General features: G+C 46.9%; 1 protein-coding gene across 1 annotated transcript; it reads left to right on the plus strand.

Moving 5' to 3' along the window:
- The first annotated feature begins 8,579 nt into the window (after positions 1 to 8,579).
- Positions 8,580 to 19,673, plus strand: HRG (histidine rich glycoprotein). The gene is made up of 7 exons (XM_008266576.4): positions 8,580 to 8,832; positions 10,490 to 10,606; positions 11,707 to 11,797; positions 12,879 to 13,045; positions 14,287 to 14,364; positions 15,737 to 15,838; positions 18,684 to 19,673. The coding sequence occupies exons 1-7, from the start codon at positions 8,650 to 8,652 to the stop codon at positions 19,590 to 19,592; spliced, it is 1,647 nt and encodes a 548-aa protein (XP_008264798.3). The 5' UTR covers positions 8,580 to 8,649; the 3' UTR covers positions 19,593 to 19,673.
- Positions 19,674 to 22,693: the final 3,020 nt, after the last annotated feature.

Here is a 22,693-nt window from a genome sequence, read left to right on the forward strand (position 1 = left end):
AGGCAGTGGAGGATGGCCCAAGTGCTTGGGCCCTGCACCCCATGGGAGACCAGGAGAAGCACCTGGTTCCTGCCTTCGGATCGGCGCAGTGCGCCGGCCGCAGCACGCCAGCCGTGGCGGCCATAGGAGGGTGAACCAATGGCAAAAGGAAGACCTTTCTCTCTGTCTCTCTCTCACTGTCCACTCTGCCTGTCAAAAAAAAAAAAAAAAAAAAAAAAAAGAAAGAAAAGAAAAAAGAAAATATCCACACTCTAGTACTCCTATCTGCTTCCCATAAGATGGAGAAATGATTATAAGGGTGCCATGTGGGATCGTATACCCTGTCTCACTCAGGGCCTGGCAGAGGAATGATACTCAGATAGCTCAACAGAAAGGGTTTTGGTAAAAGAACTTTACACGTAGCCTGTAGGCTGGGTCAAAAGAAATACAAGGATGACAAGGGATGCTGGCACGTATGGCGAGCAGCAAGGGCAAGGAGCCTTCAGACCTCAGTCTTTGGAGGCAGGAGGAGGAGGCTGACCGACCAGCTGGTGCAGGAAGGAGGCACTGCATGGCAGGAGCCAGCAGGTGGAGGACGCAGCTGCTGCGGAACCTGCTACTGACGGGAGAAGGAGCAGGGGAGGAACACCTGCCTCTCTACCCCTCCCTTCTCCCTTCCTCCAATCGCCTCTGCCCATTGGCCTTGTGAACCCAACCGTGATCTAACCAGTAGGAGAGCCTGGGTTATTCAACCCGAGACCAGGCAGAGAAAGTCAAAAAGGATGGATCTGGGTCAAAGGGCAACCATCACAAGCCCCTGGCAGCTTTCCCAAGAGCGTTCTAGAATGCCCTTCTGTACTGAAAAAGGGTGGAGAAGCACCCTGGGGGATGTGTTTCCTTCCGGCTAGTCCCTCCTTTCTCTTTCCTTGGCTACATTACCTATCAGGGAGATAGAATTAGGCTCCGGAATCTGGAAAACATCGAGCTGAGTGAATTAAGCCAGTCCCAAAGGGACAAATATCATATGTTCTCCCTGATCGGTGACAACTAACCGAGCACCAAAAAGGAAACCTGTTGAAGTGAAATGGACACTATGAGAAACAGTGACTTGATCAGCCCTTGTCCTGACTGTCGAGGAATAACTTAATACTTTATCCCTTTTAGTATTTTTTTTGTTCTACTTAATACTATTGGTTGAACTCTTTAATTAACACACAATTATTCTTAGGTGTTTAAATTTAACTGAAAAGTGATCTCTGTTAAATATAAGAGTGGGAATAAGAGAGGGATGAGATGTACAGTTTGAGACATGCTCAAGCTGACTTGCCCCAAACGGTAGAATTAGAAACGTGCCAGGGGATTCCAATTCAATCCTATCATGGTGGCATGTACCAATGCCGTCTCACTAGTCAAAGTGATCAGTTTCAGTTCACAATTGATCATAATGAAAGGAATAAGATTCAAAGGGATCACATAAACAAGGCTAGTGTCTGCTAATACTCACTGAAAGAATTAAAAAGGAGAGAACAATCCAACATGGGAAGCAGGATACACAGCGGACTCATAGAATGGCAGATGTCCTAAACAGCACTCTGGCCTCAGAATCAGCCCTTAAGGCATTCGGATCTGGCTGAAGAGCCCATGAGAGTATTTTAGGCATGGAAAGCCAAGACACTATGGCAAACAACAACAACAACAACAACAACAACACTAAATGAAAGATCTCTGCGAGTGAGATTCCAGTGGAAAGAACAGGCCATCAAAGAAGGAGGTACCTTTCTCTGAAGGGAGGAGAGAACTTCCACTTTGACTATGACCTTGTCTAAATAAGATCGGAGTTGGCAAACTCAAAAGGCTTCCATAGCCTTGGCAACTCATGACAAGAGCCTAGGGTGATTACTGATGCCATAAACAAGAGTGTCAATTGTTAAGTCAACAACAGGAGTCACTGTGCACTTACTCCCCATGTAGGATCTCTGTCCTTAATGTGTTGTACAATGTAAATTAATGCTAATTGTACTCAAATAGTACTAATTGTGCTCAAATAGTACTTTACACTTCGTGCTTCTGTGTGGGTGCAAACTGTTGAAATCTTTACTTAATATATACTAAATCAATCTTCTGTATATAAAGATAATTGAAAATGAATCTTGATGTGTATGGAATGGGAGAGGGAGTGGGAGATGGGAGGGTTGCGGGTGGGAAGGAAGTTATGGGGGGAAAAAAGCCATTGTAATCCAAAAGCTGTAATTTGGAAATTTATATTTATTAAAAAAAAAAAAAAGAATTAGGCTTCTGAGCTGGAGACCATGCCCCCTGTCCCCTGTATGATCTCACCTGTATCCACCCACCTGTCAATCAGACTACATAACCACTCCCCTTTTGGAAGTAGAAAAGAGGCTGGAACACGCTGAGCCAGCCCCCATTCTGCCTCTTCTCTTGCCTGCTTACCCGCCCACCCACTCTTCTGCCCACTGCCCCTCTCGCTTGCAGTCTCTGCGCTGCTCCGTGGAAGAGGCTGGAATGGAACGCCCCATTTACTCTTTCTGACCCACTTTCCCCCAACAAAGTCCCCATGTTCCTGTGTATTTTTTTCACTTTCCAAATAAATCCTAAACTTTACCATGTTGCGTGTCTTGTTTGGGCCAGTGCTTAGAATTCTTGTCTAAGTAAATGGCAAGAGCCCAAAATATTAAATTCTGGCTCAAGGTAAACCATAAGGCACTGCTGACCCTTACCTGTGCTGTGAACTTGTACCAGTGGACGTCATCCCACGTCCTCGGGGTTTTCTCCTGCATCTCTCATCCCTCCCTTTCAGTCTCCAATCAGGTTGCTCTCCTCTGGCTCAGCTCTCAGATGCCACTTCCCTAACTGTCGGTCCTAACAAGCTAACCCACATCCTTCAATTTCAAGCCCTAGTGATCAATCAGTTGTTTACAACTCGCTAACACAAATCCGCTGAAACTTTAGGAGTTCAGCATTTGTAGTCAGGTGGCGTTAAGAATTAGCACTGATGAAGCTTTGAAACCATAGAAAAATGAACAACCCAATTAAAAAATGGACAAAAGATCTGAACCTTACCAAAAAGGATAGGAAGATGATAAGTTAGCATACGGAAAGATGCTGAAATTGCACACATGTCATCAAGGAAATACAAATTAAAGCAATAAAATGCAAGTACACACTTGTTAAAATATTCAAAATCCCAACCACTGACAATATCAAATGCTGGTGAGGACCTAGAACAACAGGAACCCTCCCATTCTATCGCTGATGGGAATACAAAATGGTACAGTACTTTGCAAGGAGCTTTGGCCACCTCCTCCAAAACTAAATACTCTTGGGGCCGGCGCTGTGGCACAGCAAGTTAACGTCCTGGCCTGAAGCGCTGGTATCCCATTTGGGTGCCAGTTCAAGACCTGTTTGCTCCACTTCTGGTCCAGCTCTCTGCTATGGCCTGGGAGAGTGGTGGAGGATGGCCCGGGTCTTTGGGCACCTGCGCCCACATGGGAGATCCAGAGGAGGCTCCTGACTCCTGGCTTTGGATGGGCATAGCTCTGGCAGTTGCAGCCATCTGGGGAGTGAACCCTCGGATGGAAAACCTCTCTCTCTTTCTCTCTCTCTGCCTCTCCTCTCTCTGTATAACTCTGACTTTCAAATAAATAAATAAATATTTAAAAAAAACCTAAATACTCTTAACCATAGAATCCAACAATCAGACTCCTTAGATTTTATTCAGATAAGTTGAAACATGTCCCCCAAAAACTCACACATGGAAGTTTATAGCAGATCTATCCCTAATTGAAAGCAACAAAGTGTTTTATAGGAGGTGAATAGATAGATTGTAGGCCATCCAGATAATGTAGTATTCGGTGTAATTCAGCTCAGAAAACAAAACCCTGACATATGTCACCACGGACTTCAAACTGAGATCCCCCAGGAAGCAGCAAATGCAGGCAAGGGTGTTCCCTATGTCCCCACCTTCCAAAAGACCAGTCTGCCAAACAGGAACCCAATTGCCTTCAAGTCTCCTTGCTGAAATGTTATAAAACCAGGAACATTAAACTCCTGTCAGAGAGGAAGAGGCTGAAAACCACACGATACACCCAGAGCCCAGGGAGCTTTGTTCCAGGACACTGTTCTTTGGCCCATTCAATTCCCCTAAAAATCATTCACTTCCCCCTCTGAAACTGCCCTTGGCCACCTACTTCCCTCCCTACTGCGAAGAGGGTATTTAAGTCTCACCACCACCTGGCCGTTATATGGGTTTCATGTTTTGTATGGTTCCCATGCACATATGCACATTAATAATTTGCATGTTTTTTCTCCTGTTAATCTGTCTACTGTCAGTTTGTTTCAATGGACTCTAGTTACCAACCTGCAAAGGGAAAGTTGGAACTTCCCTACCGCACTTTTAAAAAAGCAACCAGGAGCTATCAAGCCCTGGACAGACATGGAGGAACCTGAAATACATATGACTAAATGGACTATGCCACTCTGAGAAGACTACGCAGAGCCTGGCTCCATACAGTGTGAATCTGGAAAAGACAACACTATGAATCGGCAAGAAGACCAGTGGTTTGCAGGCACCAGAGGAATGGGAGGGACGAATGACAGATGGAGCACAGAGGGTACTCAGGGCAGTGAAACCTTCGGCATGATACTACAATGGTGGGTGCGGGTCATGAGATATTTGTCAAAACTCAGACTGTAAACATCAAGGGTGAACCCCAATGTAGACGGTGGACTTTGGGTGATAGTGATGAGTCATTGTAGTTATATTGATTGCAACAAATGTGTCCTCATTCAAATGTTTACAGTGGGGGCGGCTGTCCCTGGGTGTGGGGGAGTTGGCAGGGATATGGAAACTCTCAGTACTTTCTACTCAATTTTTCTGTGAACCTAAAACTGCTCTATGAAAGGAGACTATTTTAAAAAATAAATTAATAACACAGGTTCTTTATATATCTGATAAAAATTGAATATTTTTTTACAAAGTGACTCCCATTACAGAAAAATCTTGAATGTTATAAAAATTCTGTCAACTGATCAGGAGACTCCCAAAGAAATGATGAGAGATTTGAAAGGATGTCCACTGCAGTGTTACTTATAAGACCAAATGACTGGAAACAACATACATGGTCTGGAATAAGAGAATGTTAAATATGTGAACACTCAAACAGCACAAAATACCACATACTCGCTGAAAATAGTCTTTTTGAAGAATATCTAACCTCAAAGGAAAATATAGTTTAAGTCATATATAACAAGGGATTGTTCAAAGTCTTTGGGAAAGGGTTTGAGTTAATGGAGATAGACCTCATTTTTATTTATAATATTCTCTAAGACTCTGTTTTTTGTTTATTTTGTGCAGGGATTATGGTTATGTTTAAAATATGCATAATTAAAACAACTCAAAATTTTTAAATCCTAAAACAAAAGATAAACAGCATTTCTGATGTCTACAGCCATGTGATTTTGATTAATACCTGAAAAATTAGAGGTTGTAAGTGAATAAATACTCAGCCTCAGAGGAGGTACACAAAGCACTTGTCTACATAGAATATGTCCAACAATGCCAAACACACACATGGGATGTAGTCAAGTTAACAAACATGAGGAAGGAGCCAGCACTGTGGCTAAGCCTCTGCCTGTGGCACCAGCATCCCATATGGGCACCAGTTTGTGTCCCAGCTGCTCCTCTTCTAATCCAGCTCCCTGCTGATGGCCTAGGAAAACAGTAAATGACCCATGTGCTTGGGCCCCTACACTGGTGTGGGGGACCCAGAAGAAGCTCCTGGCTCCTGGTTTTGGATCTGCCCAGCTCCGACCACTGCGGTCATTTGGGGAGTGAACCAGTGGAAGGAAGACCTCTCTCTGTGTCTCTCCCTCTCTCTGTCTGTAGCTCTGCCTCTCAAAATAAGTAAATAAACCTTTTAAAAAGAGAGAGAAATTATGTATTACACATAGTTGTTTTTCTCATGGTGATGGATTTAGAGGTGAATTCTCCTTACACTTCTCGTATTTTCCACGTTTCGTAACGAGCATACATTCTATTCTGAGTAAAAACATTTTAAGGGTAAAGATTCTGTTAGCCGACTTTCTGGTATTGTGGTCAGGCCATCTAGGAAGCAAAGATCTACCCACATGAGGGGGGCCCGGATACCATCTGAGGAAAAGCCACCATCCCCTTCCCATTTTCACATCTGAGGCCATTCTCTGGCTCGGGATTGCCCAGGAAGCGTCCCTCAAGTCACACATGACTTCCTAGATCATCATGCAGTTCCTCAAGACAGAATCTCTCTCCTCTCCCACTGTTCTGCCTCCTCCCGACCATCACCATCACAACCTTAATAGGCTTTCTGAGACAACTCGCCTGAAGCTACCTAGTTACTGAGATGGCATCGTTGGCACCGTCTCTAAGATTTGATAAAGTTGGGGCAGGCGTTATGGCGCAGTAGGTTTTGCCACCACTCGAGATGTCAGCACCCCATATCAGAGTGCTGCTCCAAGTCCTTGCTACTCTGCTTCTGATCCAGCTCCCTGCTAATGCACCTGGGAAGCAGTGGGCAATGGCTCAAGCACTTGAGTTCCTGCCACTCATGTGGGAGACCCTAATGGAGTTTCTGTTTCCCGGTTTCGGCTGTTGTAGCCATTTGGGGAGCAAAGCAGGAGATGGAAAATATCTCTAATCTCCCTCTCCCTCTCCCTCTCCCTCTCCCTCTCTCTCTCTCTGCCATTCTGCCTTTCAAATAAATAAATCTCTTTTAAGAGGTTGCATGACTCCCACAGGTACCTCTAAGTCTTGGCAGATGGAAAGTACATTTTCATTCTTAGCGCCTCGTTCCATCTAGCCCGTATTCCCACCTCCTGGTGTACACCACTTATTTTTTATTTTTATTTATTTATTTATTTTTGCCCAGGGGACCACATCAGGTGTAGCCGGTACAGCAATTACAGCAGCTATGGTTTGAATGTGGGGTATGTCCCCCAAAGTTTCCTTTGCTGGAAACTTGGTCCCCATTGCCGCTGTACTGAGGGGTGCTAAAAGGAGGAAGTGGGGCCAAGTGGTGGATGATTAGGTCACTAGGTCATCAGCCCCAGAGAAGATTAACGGCGTTCTGGTGGGAGCTTGATTACTTCCTGAGAAAGTGGCTTTTTCTGGGACTGGCACTGTGGTATAATGGGTTAAAGCCCTGGCCTGCAGTGCCGGCATCCCATATGGGCACCAGTTTGAGGCACAGCTGCTCTACTTCCCATCCAGCTCTCTGCTATGACCTGGGAAAGCAGTAGATGGCCCAAGGCCTTGGGCCCCTGCACCCAAGTGGCAGACCCGGAAGAAGCTCCTGGCTCCTGGCTTCAGATGGGCACAGCTCCGGCCATTGCGGCCAATTGGGGAGTGAACCATCGGATGGAAAACCCCTCTCTCTCCCTCCCTCCCTCTCCTCTCTCTGTGTAACTCTTTCAAATAAATAAATAAATCTTTTTTTTAAAGTGGGTTTTTCTAAAAAGAGCAAACCTGGTCCCAGAATCTCTCTGGCTTCCTTCCTCCTGGGAGATCTCTTTCATACATACAAGGGAAGACCCCTTCTTCCAGGTCTTCCATGTGGTTGTAGGGGCCCAAGCCCTTGGGCAGTCCTCTGCCACTTTCCAGGTGCATTAACAGGGAGCCAGATCAGAAGTGGAACAGCCAGAACATGAACCAGTGCCCATATGGGGTGCTGGCATCACAGGTGGCGACTTAGCCTACTATGCCACAATGCTGGCCCCAAAGTAAATATTTCAGAAAAAGGTTCACTCTCAAACAGTATTCAGAATGTGTTTTTTCCGTTTTAGCACTCACAAAACCAACATGTGACTCTTGAGAGGATTGTCTACTTTTCATTACCTGCTCCCTTTTTTTCCTCCCTTCAAGGTTTTTCCTTCCCTTCGGTTCTGGCTGGAGTTCTTGTAGTGCTCAAATATGACTGTTACCTGGAGGTTCTTGGGAACTGTAAAACTTTCAGGCCTCAGGTCCACCCACAAAGACTCAGGTTTAGCTGTTCTGGAGAGAGTCTTGGACACTAGGACTCTCATATGAAGCCGAGGCTGGGAACCACTACCCTACACTCCAAAGGCACTCAGGGGTGGGAATTCAGATTGGATTCCAAAGCAAGGGCCTCTGGTCACTCTGCCCCACCTGAAGTCAGTTCCCTTCATGATGCTGATTGTCTAGGCCCTCCATTAAATAGCACAGTTGCACTCCACTGAGTGTGGGTGCCTAATCCAAAGAGGGGAACCACAGTGACCATTCCCAGCTGAGAAGACAGAAAGAAGGCTACTTTATTCGTACTCCAGGCGCCATACCCACAACAGGCAGTGCTGTAGGCAAAAGCACACTTTGGATCCACTATGAGCCGGAAGTATCCAGATTTGTGCAGGTCACAGTTTCACCTGTGGCTCAACTCTCTGCCCTCGGGACCCACTAATCATTTACAGCCTGCTGATGAGTATTTGAACCAGGGGTCAAGGTGAACAGCCCCAGTTACACAACAAAATGTAGAAAGACTTTGGTCACATGAGTATGTGTGTGTGTGTGTGCACGCGCGTGCGTGCACATGGTGTGGGTTTCAGAAAGCCTGTATAAAATTCTCTGCTGTTGAAGATCACATCAAAGGATGGTTTAACACAATGAAGGCGCTCACTGCAGCACTGCTTTTGGCCACACTGCAGTGTTCGTGGGCTTTGACTCCCACTGACTGCAAAACTACCAAGCCCTTGGCTGAGAAAGCTCTAGACCTGATCAATAAATGGCGACGGGATGGCTACCTTTTCCAGTTGCTGCGAGTCGCTGATGCCCACTTGGACGGAGCGGTGAGGAATCACCAATGGCAGAGCTCAGCTGGGAGATCATACCCAGGCGAATGTGACTCTGGCCCCCAAGCCTGCTGCTCTGCACAATGAATGGCTTTCTGTTTAGCTTTGTAGCTGCTCTAGATTGTTCTTCCTTCAAATTTATGCTTGCTGTTCGTATGTCCTTATGGATAAGTCAATCCCTCAGTACTTACAAGTACTTGTGCAGAGAAAAGTTACAATAAACCGTGGGCCTTGCCTTCAAGGGAGTAATAATCTGCTGGCACACATAGGCAAACTGTATAAGAGCTATTCTAGTGCCAAGAGTGTGCTATAGCTGTGCAGCAGTGTCATGAGGGCTGGGTGGGAGAATGCTTCAGTTGCATGCTGAAGAATGGGGAGGACTTGAGTAGGAAAAAAGGCCTGGGTAAAGATGAGTCCCGGTCACATTGTCTCTGGGTGGGTGGGTGGGAGGTCAGGAAGAAGGAATTGAACCTAATCAGGCCCAATCCAGAAGTGTGGTATGGGCTCTGGAGCAGCCAGAGGGTGCAAGAGAGACTGTGGGTTTATCTGAAAGCCAAGCAAACTACTGTTCTCACTCAGCTCTATGCTTCTTTGGAGTGAACTTGGGCTGACAAAGATTTTGGAGGGGTGCTGAAATCTCCACTCAACCCTGCCCCAAAATAACCTACCCTCTCTTCGGTGGAATGGCAGGAAATCGGGGAGGCCAGACTGTGGCATACTACTGGGAGAAATGGAATAATCACCATGTTAAAGTATTATAGAGGGAGGCACTGCAGGTGGCAGAGAACAGGAATACAGGAACTTAAGATTTAACCCACAACTTAGTGAGCGTCAGTCCCATTCCAGGCTCTCTAGCAGAGGTGCAGCACAGACGGGGAATCTGTCGAGCACTCTCTGGTGGGGGAGGGAAAGCAGGGGGTGGTGGGCAGCTGGTGCACCATGTGCCCTGGGGAGATGGAGGCAGAGACCTGAATTAGGAAGCAGATGCATGCATTCAGAAATGAGGAAATGAGGGCAAGCGCCAGGCAGTGAGAATCAGGGCACTAACAATGAGGAATAGACATGAAAGACCAGTCACCATTCACTGCTGTCCAGTGGTTACCAAAAGCAAAGCAAAGAAAAAAAATCAAGATTGCTGTACATCTTTTAAGCTAGAGCTTAAGGCATTAAGTAATTAAGGGTGCCATTGACAAAGACAAGGGAATTGAGAGAGGCAGCTGCTTTGTAAGAGAAGAGAGTAGACTTAGCTTTGGGTGAGTTGAAATCAAGGCTGGAAATCCAAAATCAGGAACAGAGCCAGACCAGCGGACACAGCTGCTAGTGTAGATTGGAGGCATTGGTGTGGCTGTCATTATTTGCAATTCTGGGCGTGTATCTTCACCACTTCCACCCAAACCCCTGCTACCATTTAGTGACTAGCTTTTTCAAGCTCATGGGTAGAAGAAACATCATGACCTGTTGAAAAGAATATTTGGGAAAAACTCTTTGTAGCTATTTATTTGAACAAACAGATCAAAGGACTAAAAGGGAGGATATCAGCCAAGATTCGGCAAGGAACAAGAATTCTGTTTAAGAAATAGAAAAATTGCATTTATTCTTAAAAATCTCTGGCTCCCACATGCTACTCACCTGTTACTCTCTTTGCGCTCCTCAGGAATCTGCCACTGTCTACTATTTAGTCTTAGATGTGAAAGAGACTGACTGTTCAGTGCTATCCAGGAAACACTGGGAAGACTGTGACCCAGATCTTACTAAACGTCCATCTCTTGACGTAAGTACACAGGGTGCCATACCCCTCCATCCATCTACTCTGCTTCCTCCAGGTAGCCACTCCTGAGCTAATCCAGCACAAAGAATAAGAGCAGCATATTCCCTGAGACTCAAGAAATTGACCTTGAGGGTGCTCTCATGAGAGCCATCCCTGGGAACCCAGCTCAAGACAAGTCAGCAGGGTTTGTGGTCTTGTGGGACCATGCATCCCCAGATTCAATCTCCTCCACTGTAAGATAGGAGAAAGGATTTGGAGTAGATGGACTCTAACATCCTTTCCATCGCTGACAGTTAATGGATCTGAGAACAGTGAACTTGTCATTGTGTCCCATGAAGACTGGTCCCATCCACCGCGATGGCCAAAAGGATTAGCTGCAGCAAGGACATGGTCTTGCTCTGCACATTGGGCAGGATATTCAGGTACCAGCTCTCTGCCCCAGATGGACAACACAAAGACCAAGAAGCCCAGATATAAGATTTCACTTCTGCGAAGAGAGAGATTGACACATCTGGGAGTTTTAAGTAGCTTTTCCCCCTTGAAAATTCTTGAAATATGGTCATGATCCATTTAGACAATTTCTCCCTGGTTTTCATGAGGGTTTGACTAAGAAAATGTAGGCTCAGGCCGGCGCCGCGGCTCACTAGGCTAATCCTCCGCCTAGCGGCGCCGGCACACCAGGTTCTAGTCCTGGTCGGGGCGCCGGGTTCTGTCCCGGTTGCCCCTCTTCCAGGCCAGCCCTCTGCTGTGGCCAGGGAGTGCAGTGGAGGATGGCTCAAGTGCTTGGGCCCTGCACCCCGTGGGAGACCAGGAAAAGCACCTGGCTCCTGGCTCCTGCCATTGGATCAGCGCGGTGCACCGGCCACAGCGGCCATTGGAGGGTGAACCAACGGCAAAGGAAGACCTTTCTCTCTGTCTCTCTCTCTCACTGTCCACTCTACCTGTCAAAAAAAAAAAAAATGTAGGCTCGAGACAGGCTTTGGTGAAGGAAAACCCAAGCACATTTTAAATGGATAGTAGGAGTACACTGCATCCCCTCCTTGTTCCATTCTATTAACATCAGGAAGGAATTGTGCCATGACTCAAAATCCCCTTTCTTACAGGTGATTGGGCAATGTAAGGTGATAGTTACCAGATATTCGGATGAATATCAGACTCTAAGATTGAATGACTTTAACTGCACCACGAGTTCCGGTAGGTCATCTATTACATGGCTGATTCATTCTAGAGCAATTTAGAATTCAGTCATCTAATGGCACTCAATACATCCCACAGTGTACATGTCAGAGAGACCCTGCCGTCACGGGTCCTGTTATCTCTCTCTCTTGAGAACAGAAGGGAGAGAGTTTGCCCATTACTGGAATACCTTCCTTGAAAGAAATTCAATATAAAAAAAGGAAGATCTGTAGGAGACAGTGTAACATCAGTGGGGAAACAGGCCCTGAGGCCAGATTTGCTTGAGTTGGAATTCCAGCCTCATCATTAAATAGTGGTCTTTGGAGCAAATTACTTAAAATTTTAAGTGAGCCTTCTTTGTAACATGAGGGTGATAAGGGTAATAATAGTACTAGGTCTTAGCGTTCTTACTAGAATTAAATAAGATGATCCACACTTCCCAGAGCACTTAGCATTCAATGAGCATTGACTTCAACATTTGAATGGGATGTATTACTGAACAGTTTACAAAGCAGTTATACATATGATCTCAATCTCACTGCGGGCTATGACGTAAAGATCAGGCTACTTTCTATTTTAGAGACAAAATAAGTGAAGCTCAAAGAGGTCCAATGACTTGGTCTGGCAACACAGCCAAGATGGGGCAAAGACATGACCAGCGTGGCAGTGTTACTCTCAGTCCTACGCTCTTCTGATTTACTTTTGCAAAAGAAGTCATCTCAGAATTCCTTCACACAGCAGCAAATCTTAACATGACTCAATAGCTAAAAATTCAACACCCTTAAAAAAGATTCAACTGTGTCTTCTTTCTCTGGGCAAAACTTTGCGTGAATGACGCTTCCACCTCCTTGGCAGACAGGAGAAGTTCGTTAAAATGTTAGCGCTCCATGAGCATTGGATGGGGGTGCACCAAGAACAGGGGTCACAGCAGAGACTTGGGCAGTTAGCTCAGCTTCCTGTCGGCTAATGGATCTTGAACAAGTTACTAACTAAGCTTCTCCAACCCTTAGGTGGTCTATCTGTAGAATTTTGCGGCCCAGCGTTGCCATTGCCAGGTTTGTGGCTCAGTGAGTGAGACTCTGCCATTTTCTTCCTCTAGTCTCTTCAGCCCTGGCCAACACTAAAGACAGTCCTGTTCTCTTTGATTTCATCGAGGACACGGAGCCCTTCAGAAAATCCGCGGACAAAGCCCTGGAGGTGTACAGAAGTGAAAGCGAGGCGTATGCCTCTTTCAGAGTGGACCGGGTAGAGAGAGTCACAAGGGTGGTGAGTCTCCACTGCGCACAGCTGGAGCCCCAGGGCCCCAGCTCCAACCTGATAGGTGTGAGCCGGGCAACACATCCTCTCTAACTGCTCCGCTTGACAGCTGCCTGTTAGATGTTTGCAGCCTTTGGGGTATGATGGACCACAAGTCTCAAAGCACTGCTCCCCTGTGAGGTTTCCACTTTTTGCCGGTGCGGGGGCGGGGGGCTTAGGGAGGGCAGCAGATTTCTGACATACAGGAGGAAAAAATCCAAAAAGGAAAAGCGGAAAAACAAGAACATATTAGGGTTATGTGAGCCCTCTGCATACCTTTAACATTTTATGGGAAATGGAATTAAATGATGTTTATTTGTGTGCAAGAAAGTTCTGAAATGCATGCATCATTTTTTTTTTTTTTTGACAGGCAGAGTGGACAGTGAGAGAGAGACAGAGACAGAGACAGAGAGAAAGGTCTTCCTTTGCCGTTGGTTCACCCTCCAATGGCCACCGCGGCTGGCACGGCCGGCACACCGCACTGATCCGAAGCCAGGAGCCACTGCTTCTCCTGGTCTCCCATGCGGGTGCAGGGCCCAAGCACTGTACTCCCCAGCCACAGCAGAGAGCTGGCCTGGAAGAGGGGCACCCAGGACAGAATCCGGCGCCCTGACTGGGACTAGAACCCGGTGTCCCGGCGCCACAGGTGGAGGATTAGCCTAGTGAGCCGCGGCGCTGGCCTTTTTTTTTTTTTTTTTTTTTCATGCATCATTTTCTGTATTACATGTTTTCCATCACCTTCCGAAAGACCTTTCGTTGCAGGATAGAAAAGTGAGGCTTGGAGGAATTACCTCTCCACACTTGGTGATGGGCCAGAGCTAGACTGTTCCCTATGGCTCAGCCCAAGGACTGCAGCACCTCCCTGCCACAGTTGCCATATGCAACAACTGCTAATGTTTATCACACATTTTGCAAATGCAAAGTTAAACAGATTAAGGAGCACAGGAGCCATGGAATGAATACAATGCAGTTGTTAAAAAGAGTGCTGTGGACCCATGTGCGTTGGGGGAAGTTGGAGATGTATTGCTAACAGGGGAGAGCAGGTTACAGAACAATACCTAGGAAATTAAAGACTTAGATGCACACATTATGGGGCAGCATATCTGGGGAAAGGCTGGAAGGAGAAATACACTAGATGGATGTGGGGATCTGCGCTTTTTTCCTTTTACTTTTTTCTGTTCTGAAGCTGTCTTGATGCCATGTTTTTCTAGAAAGGAGGAGAGAGAACCAATTACTATGTGGACTTCTCCGTGAGGAACTGCTCCAGGTCTCACTTCCACAGACACCCCGTGAGTACAAGAGACATCTGAAACCCTGGGAGCGCCCAGAGAAGCCTCCACCCCACCCCACATCCTTCCAAGTGCCTCACACATGTTCCTCACCCTCACGCCGCCCTATAGGCCATGTGCTATTTTGAAACCTTGATGTGCAGATGCAGAAACTGAGGCACAGAGCCTTAAGTGAATCACAAGAATGTAATTTTTGTAATATACATCACATGTGCCAAAATCTAAACCTGAGGTTTTGAACCCATGGGGATCAAAAGCTGAGCTAACAGCCAGCCTGTGTGAAAACCCTGCCCACCAGGTGCCTTCATTCATCCCGTCTCATTGACACCCACTGGGATCCCACCAGACAATGAGGAGGTAGCCAAGAAGGGAGAATAGAATTCAGTTCTCATGTCCCTACCAGTGGGATTCCCCCCAATCATATACAAATTGCTACCCATGCACCTGCAGGAAGATCTTAATAATACCAGACATTTGTGTGGTGAATTACGGTTTACACAACACCCATTGTGTGCTCGTACATACACACACACACACACACACACATTGTTGCCTTGTAGAAGCCTCTTAACAACCCTGCTGAGAAGTAGGAAATGTCTCCTGGATTTCCTTGGGACACAGAGTCTTAGAATTGTAGCCATTTGCCCCAGGTCACTTCACTAGCGAGGGTCAGGAGGTGAGATAGTTTCAAGTTCAGGACTTCTCTGAGGTTTAACAAGACATTCTTTCTGACTGGAAGCATTCATTAATTCTTTTTTGCTTTTTCAAATTTTCAACCTGAGCCAGTTCTGGAATCCTGCTTAGGGCCACTGGAAATGATACCTCCCTCCCCTCCCCCAGACCCCCTATAAACACTTGACTGTCTTGGTGGGGGTGATGACAACCCAGTGCAGAGCTGTGGGGCTGGACACGAAGAGGCTCAGGGCAAAGTGTTTCATGGCATTATCTCATTGAATTAGGCCCTCCCACAATCTGTGAGTGGATAGCATGATGCCCAATGTCCAAAGAACAATTTTCAGAAATTCATGAAACTTGTCTGCATCCACACAGCTGGTAAATGGTGAAACCAGGTGCAACACAATTTGGAACTGGGTATTCAGTGCAGAAGGCTTGGCTCAAAGGCCAGGCAGCAGCGACGTGGAATCCCTGTCCACCTGCCGCGGGGAAGCCCAGGGCTAGTGTACTTGCAATGAATCCCTTGGGACATGCACTTTTCCCCAAAGTGTGATTAGGAAAGCTTGCAAAATAACAGGAGCGGATATGTGATATTGCCCTGATTTTTCCAAAGCTCCTGTTTCTTTCCTGAACATCTGGAATTCTATGCCTCTAGCTGGACACACACACACACTAACAGGATCTCTCTCCTTCGTAGGCCTTTGGGTTCTGCAGAGCAGATCTGTCCTTTGATGTAGAAGCCTCGGACTTGGAAAACCCAGAAGACGTTATTATAAGCTGTGAAGTCTTTAACTTTGAGGTGGGTTGCTATGTAGCCGTCGTCGTGAGCAGCGCCAGACTAAGTGATATTTTCACACTCACTCATAGGGTATTTGGTTTTTATAGCTCTGTGGGCGCAGCAGAGTGGAGGTGGGGATTGGGGGTGAGGGTACTGAGAAATAAAGAGAGAACAGGCCTCTAGGCAAAGGAGTGAAATTGCTAACATAACATAAAAGTATGTAAAAAATTCTAAGAATTAGAAGGGATAAGATTTGGCAGACAGCTCTCTGCTGTGGCCAGGGAGTGCAGTGGAGGATGGCCCAAGTGCTTGGGCCCTGCACCCCATGGCAGACCAGGATAAGTACCTGGCTCCTGCCATCGGATCAGCGTGGTGTGCCGGTGCGCCAGCCGCAGCACGCCAGCCACGGCGGCCATTGGAGGGTGAACCAACGGCAAAGGAAGACCTTTCTCTCTGTCTCTCTCTCTCACTGTCCACTCTGCCTGTCAAAAAAATAAATAAATAAAAGAAAGAAAGAAAAAGATTTGGCAGAGCTGGCACCGCAGCTCACTAGGCTAATCCTCCGCCTGCGGCACCGGCACCCCTGGTTCTAGTCTTGGTCGAGGTGCCAGATTCTGTCCTGGTTGCTCCTCTTCCAGTCCAGCTCTCTGCTGTGGCCTGGGAGTGCAGTGGAGGATGGCCCAGGTCCTTGGGCCCTGCACCCGCATGGGAGACCAGGAGGAGGTACCTGGCTCCTGGCTTCGGATCAGCGCGGTGTGCCGGCCGCGGCGGCCATTTGGGGAGTGAACCAAGGGAAAAAGGAAGACCTTTCTCTCTGTCTCTCTCTCTCTCACTAACTCTGTCAAAAAAAAAAAAAAAAAAAAAAAAAGATTTGGCAGAGAATTAAAATCATAACCAATTCAAAGCTGCCCTGAGTGAATTTGAAAATGTTCCTTGTAATCAGTACTGAGACTTGGTAATTTTAATGTTTATTATTAGGTGTAAAACCTAAAGAAAATTAATCAGCCTCAATTTTATTACTTAAAGGAATATAAAGGGACTAGCATTTGGCATAGAGGTTATATTGTCACCTGGGACACTCACCGTCCATATAACAGTGCCTGGGTTCAAGTCCTGACCTCATTTCCAGTCCAGCCTCTTGATAACAAACACCCTGGGAGGCAGCAGGTGATGGTTCAAGTAGCTTGGTCCTTTCTACCCACACTCCAGGCTCCTGGCTTCAACCTGGCCCAGCCTTGGCTGAGTGAACCAGCAGAGGGAAGATACCATCCTCCCCCGTCCCCTCTCCATTTCAAATAAATAAAATAAAATTTTTAAAGTTATATAAAACAATTTCTACATATACCCCAGAAAGTTTTGTTCTGTTTTATAGGTGACCACAAAGCTAGTCTGTACAACACTTTAACTTTTTAAACTTTTTTATTTATTTGGTGGGTGGGGTGGGAAATGAGAGCTTCCATTTGTGAGTTCAGTCCCCCAAATGCTCAGAATAGACCCTGGCCACAGAAGCAGCCAAGATCCAAAAACCCAGTCCAGGTCTCCCACATGAGTGGTAGGAATCCAATTACTTGAACCATCACCACTGCTCCCAGGGTGTGCACTAGCAGGAAGCTGGAGTCAGGAGCTGGAGCCAGCGGTCAAACCCAGATACTCCACTGTGGGATGGGATGTCCTGACCTTTGTCTTAACCACTGGGTAAAAAGCCCACCTCTACAGTATTTTTTGTATCAGCAAAACAACCTGAAAATAATCCAAGCATCCATGTTCCAAGTGAATAAAGGAAAGGGAAACTTTGTCCCTATGGAATGACTCTATAGATTTATTTTTTTAATTAAAATTTGGACAGAGAGTGACAAAACCAAGTGTTCATTCTTTAGGAGTAAAGGAGGTTGATATCATCAAGTCACAGAACTATGTTAAGAATACCAATGATAAGATACTCATTTTCCAAATGTTAGTCTACAGAGAGGTGCCATCCCATAATAGTTTCTCCACTTTCTGCTAAAATGAGAAAAATAAGGAGAATAAAGCTTTTCGTGATATAATATTTATTCCATCTAAAAGACTCTCCTTTATGCTGAGATTTCCCCTCCCTCCCTCCCTCCCTCCCTCCCTCCCTCCCTTCCTTCCTTCCTTTTGCCAAAATATTACTCCTTTGGTGAAATACTGTTGGTGGTAGGTGACAAATTTTGTTTATATTTAAGATGTCAACTTTGTTGGATAAAAGTTTAAAAAATTGGTAACCCACTTTTTAAAAAAGATTTATTTATTTGAAAGGCAGAATTGGGAGGTGGGGAGGCAGGGAGCGATCTTCTAGCCATTGGTTCACTTCTCCAAATGGCTACAATGGCCAGAGCTGGGCCAGTCTGAAGCCAGCCTTGGCCCCAGGTAACGCACTTTTTAAACTGATTTGTGAGGGGCTGGCGCTGTGGCATAGAAGGTAAAGCCACCACCTGCAGCTCCAGCATCCCATATATGGTGCCAGTTCAAGTCCCGGGTGCTCCTCTTCCAACCCAGCTCCCTGCTAATAGCCTGGGAAAGCAGTAAAAGATGACCCAAGTGCTTGGTGCCCTGCACCTGCGTGGGAGACCCGGAGAAAGCTGCTGACTCCTGGCTTTGGCTTGGCCCAGCTCTGGCCATTGTGGCCATCTGGGGAATGAACCAGCTTATAGAAGATTTCTCTCTTTCTCAAAATAACAAAAGTAAATCTTTAACAACAACAACAACAAGAAACTACAGATATGATTGTTTAAAAAAATTGATGTGCAAAATTCAGAAGTTTGGGAACCAGTGTTCTAATGAAGTTAAACACCTAACTCCTCCTTTAGTGCCACACGATGACACTGACTTCTCTGTCCTTTACCAGGAACATGGAAACATCAGTGGTTTTCGACCCCATTTGGGCAAGACTCCACTTGGGACTGATGGATCCAGAGATCATCATCATCCTCACAAGCCACATAAGTTTGGATGCCCACCTCCCCAAGAAGGGGAAGATTTCTCGGAAGGACCACCATCTCAAGGTGGAACGCCCCCACTCTCTCCCCCTTCAGGGCCAAGATGTCGTCATCGCCCTTTTGGCACCAATGAAACCCATCGGTTCCCTCATCATCGTAATTTCAGTGAACATCACCCCCATGGGCCCCCTCCCCATGGACATCACCCCCATGGGCCCCCTCCCCATGGACATCACCCCCATGGGCCCCCTCCCCATGGACATCCTCCTCATGGACCCCCTCCCCATGGACATCCTCCCCATGGGCCTCCTCCCCATGGACATCCCCCCCATGGACCCCCTCCCCATGGACATCCCCCCCATGGACCCCCTCCCCATGGACATCCTCCTCATGGACCCCCTCCCCATGGACATCCTCCCCATGGGCCCCCTCCCCATGGACATCCTCCCCATGGCCATGGTTTCCATGACCATGGACCCTGTGACCCACCATCCCATAAAGAAGGTCCCCAAGACCTCCATCAGCATGGCCATGGCCCACCACCTAAGCACCCAGGAAAGAGAGGTCCAGGTAAAGGACACTTTCCCTTCCACTGGAGAAGAATTGGGTCTGTTTACCAACTGCCCCCACTGCAGAAAGGTGAAGTCCTTCCCCTTCCCGAAGCCAATTTCCCCAGCTTCTCCTTGCAGAACCACACCCACCCTCTAAAGCCCGAGATCCAGCCCTTCCCTCAGGTAGCCTCTGAGCGATGTCCAGAGGAGTTCAATGGTGAGTTTGCACAACTCTCCAAGTTTTTCCCATCTACATTTCCAAAATGAAATCTGATTTCCTTGATGGGGAACAATGAATGATATTCTGTATTAGAACCATAAATAAAATGTGGCCATGATGAATGCAAACCAGTTCTTCGAACTTCACTTTCATGCCCTGAATAGGGAAAATGTGAGTAGGGGAGGAGAGACTGTGAGAAGAGACAGACACGGGAGAGGAGAGGAAAGGTCTTGGCACTGTAGTCAGTAGGTCATTCTGCCACTGGTGTATGTCCCTGGAGGCAAATTTCTGATCCTCAGAATTTCCTTTTTTTTCTTGGACTTAACTCCTCTTATTTTGTACTGTCTCTTACTGCTTCCACTACAGCTGGGCACAGTAAGAAGGCATGTATTATCATTTAAATGAGTATTATTATAAAAGAGGCCCAAATTCTCTTCCCATAGCCATTCACAGTCATCTACGTTTCCTTTTGGAAAAGTGAATTCTAAATTCAATTATGAAGCGAACGAAACTCTGGCTATATATTGCAAAGATGGTTGCAGGCATGAATCATGACCATACATTTTGGTGCATGGAAATACCACTTTATTTTCAGAGTAAATTAATTTCTATCTCATGTAGCACTAGGGAGCATAACCCCAGTACTTCTTGGTGTCCCCTCACCCAGCTACTCCCCATGCAAACTGTACTACAGTTCCCAAAGCTCACTCAGTGCCAAGGTGTTTGGGGTGAGAATGAGAAGGAGATCTGGCTCTTGATGACGGATGCACCAAGCCCCTCGCTGAGGGATCTCACCTGCCTGTTGATGCCATTCTCTGAGTCCAGCTTATCAGCCACTTCTGTAAAAATTGGGGAAACAGAGGACTGTGAGACAGCCCAGGGTGCTGACTGCCACCGCGTCCACACAGCTGTTTCTCCTTGGGGTCACACACCTTCCAGGTTGCATGCCCAGGAACCAAGGCAGAGAGAGGTCCTCCTCTGCCTCAGAGCCCAGACCTCGCTGTTCTCCTCTCTCCTCCCCAGGCAAAGGCCTCCTTTTCTAGTCCAGACGTTACTTGATCCTTTTTTTTTTTTTTTCCAGAAGGCTTTTCCCATATTGTAATCCCATTCTTCTCCCTTCTTCCCAAATCAGGGAGTAAGCATTTAGTAGCAAGCTGATAAGATTTCAGAGTCTCTCTCTCTTCAGCCACAATGGTGGTACTCAAAATATTGAATAAACAGATACATCAGCCAGTCAGAAGGGTTGCCAGCCATGCACGGCCAGTGTGGCCACGGTGGTGGGCACCAGCTGATTGTCACTCTGCAGGGTCCTGGTCCTCCTCAGAGGCATGAGGTCAGCTGCTGGAGTGAGGAGTACAGAGAGGTGAACTCCAGGGAGCCCCCAAAATACACAGGTGCATAACTCAAAATGCTGTTCTACTTAGAAGCAATTATCATCTAACAGGGGTGGGAAGAGCTGGCCTGTGGGCCATATAAGGTGCATGAAATCTTTTGGCCTGGCCTTGCCAAGGCAACCACAGGTGAGATTTGAAATTCAATAAATCCATAGCAGGCTAATTTTTAAGTTAGTAATTTTGCATGGCCTGCAAATGATGTTGTAAATATCCAAATAGCCCTTTACAGAAAAAAGGTTTCCTGCCCATGATGGTACTTTTGCAACATTGCTTGAGTTAACAAAAGTCTTGGAAAACATAGGGATTGAAAGCTCTCAGTTCAAGTAGATGCATTCATTATGTGCACAGTTGCTGCAGATGAGTTATGAGGTAGGAGCTGACATTCTACTCTGGTTTTAGACACTATACCAATGATTGTTACTTTTCTAGACTCTTTGTCATGATGGCTAAAAAACACATACAGGTTTGTCGCTCCCCCTCTTCGTGGAGGAACGACACTAAACCCTGCCTAGGCTTCACATCCGAGTCACGGCACCATTATGTCGCTCCCCGTCTTCGTGGAGGAACGACACAGGACCCTGCACTGTTCTTTTGTCTGCTCGGCCCTCCCCGGGTTTGCTGCTGGTTCTTCCCGGGTTGGCTACTGTCCCTTCCACCTCCGTGGAAGGGCGGTTCCCCCTGGCCACTTTCCCCACTTCCGCAGGGGAGCGGCACACCGCCGGCCGGCTCTCTCGGGGGCTGCACAGGTGTTCCTTCAGATAGATGTTCCTGTTAGATGTTCCTGGTGCATGTTGTCTCTCTCCTCCTTTATAGTCCTCCTCCGCCAATCCCAACTCGGCTGCCCACACGCCGAGTACGCTGCTCTCCTCCAATCAGGAGCAGGATCAGCTCCTGGAGGTCATCACTCAAGTTGGCAAGAGGCAGCTGCGTAGAAGCTGTTGCCTCCTCTCCCAGCGCCATATTGTGGGAGAGCAGATGCATAGAATAAGTCTTAATTCCAGTAACAGTATAGTCCGAGTTGCTCCCCACAAGGTTAACGTGGAAATATTCTATCAACTTTCAAAGGTGTTGTGAACTGGACAACAGAATATTACTTAGTGCCTTCTCAAATGTCTAAAGCCCAAACTCCTCACTCTTAGCCAATCATTTCTTTTACTTCCTGCCATTACTCCTTCTGTCCACAGCACTACCATTTTTTAAGTCTTACAGACTAGAAATAGCTATCGTGTCTTCCCTTTTCCTTATCCCCAGTGAATACTATGCCAGCACATACTCTGTTCATCAAAGTGTCTAGCACATGTGAGGGGTTGCAGGAGTGCTTGTTTAACAAATATATAAACCTAAGGATACAGGATTCAATTCTCTCTCATATAACAATCAGTAAGTGGCCATCCACATGGTGATTCAGGGCCCCAGGCTTCTTTTGCCTTCTGGCTCTGTCCTCCCTCTGAGCCCCTGTATTTTCTCCTAGATCTTCTGCACCCAGCCTACTTGGGGGAAGAGTGGAAGATCATGAAGGTGGTTTTTATGGGTCTGGCCTAGAAGTGGCCAGCATAATTTATGTTCACATTTCATTGGCTAGAACTCAGGCTTGTGGTCATACTTAGAATGCAAGGGAAGCCGACGCTGCGGCTCAATAGGCTAATCCTCCGCCTGCGGTGCCGGCACATGAGGTTCTAGTCCTGATAGGGGCAGCGGATTCTGTCCCGGTTGCCCCTCTTCCAGTCCAGCTCTCTGCTGTGGCCCGGGAGTGC

This window comes from Oryctolagus cuniculus, chromosome 4 (genome assembly GCF_964237555.1).
Source record: "Oryctolagus cuniculus chromosome 4, mOryCun1.1, whole genome shotgun sequence".
Lineage (NCBI taxonomy): Eukaryota > Metazoa > Chordata > Mammalia > Lagomorpha > Leporidae > Oryctolagus > Oryctolagus cuniculus.

Bases quoted from the DNA above. Each gene is read 5' to 3' on its own strand.
- HRG (XM_008266576.4), top strand. From the start codon at position 8,650: ATGAAGGCGCTCACTGCAGCACTGCTTTTGGCCACACTGCAGTGTTCG. The intron at 11,798-12,878 runs GTAGGTCATCTA...TTCTTCCTCTAG, and splicing joins TAACTGCACCACGAGTTCCG to TCTCTTCAGCCCTGGCCAAC. The intron at 13,046-14,286 runs GTGAGTCTCCAC...ATGTTTTTCTAG, and splicing joins TAGAGAGAGTCACAAGGGTG to AAAGGAGGAGAGAGAACCAA.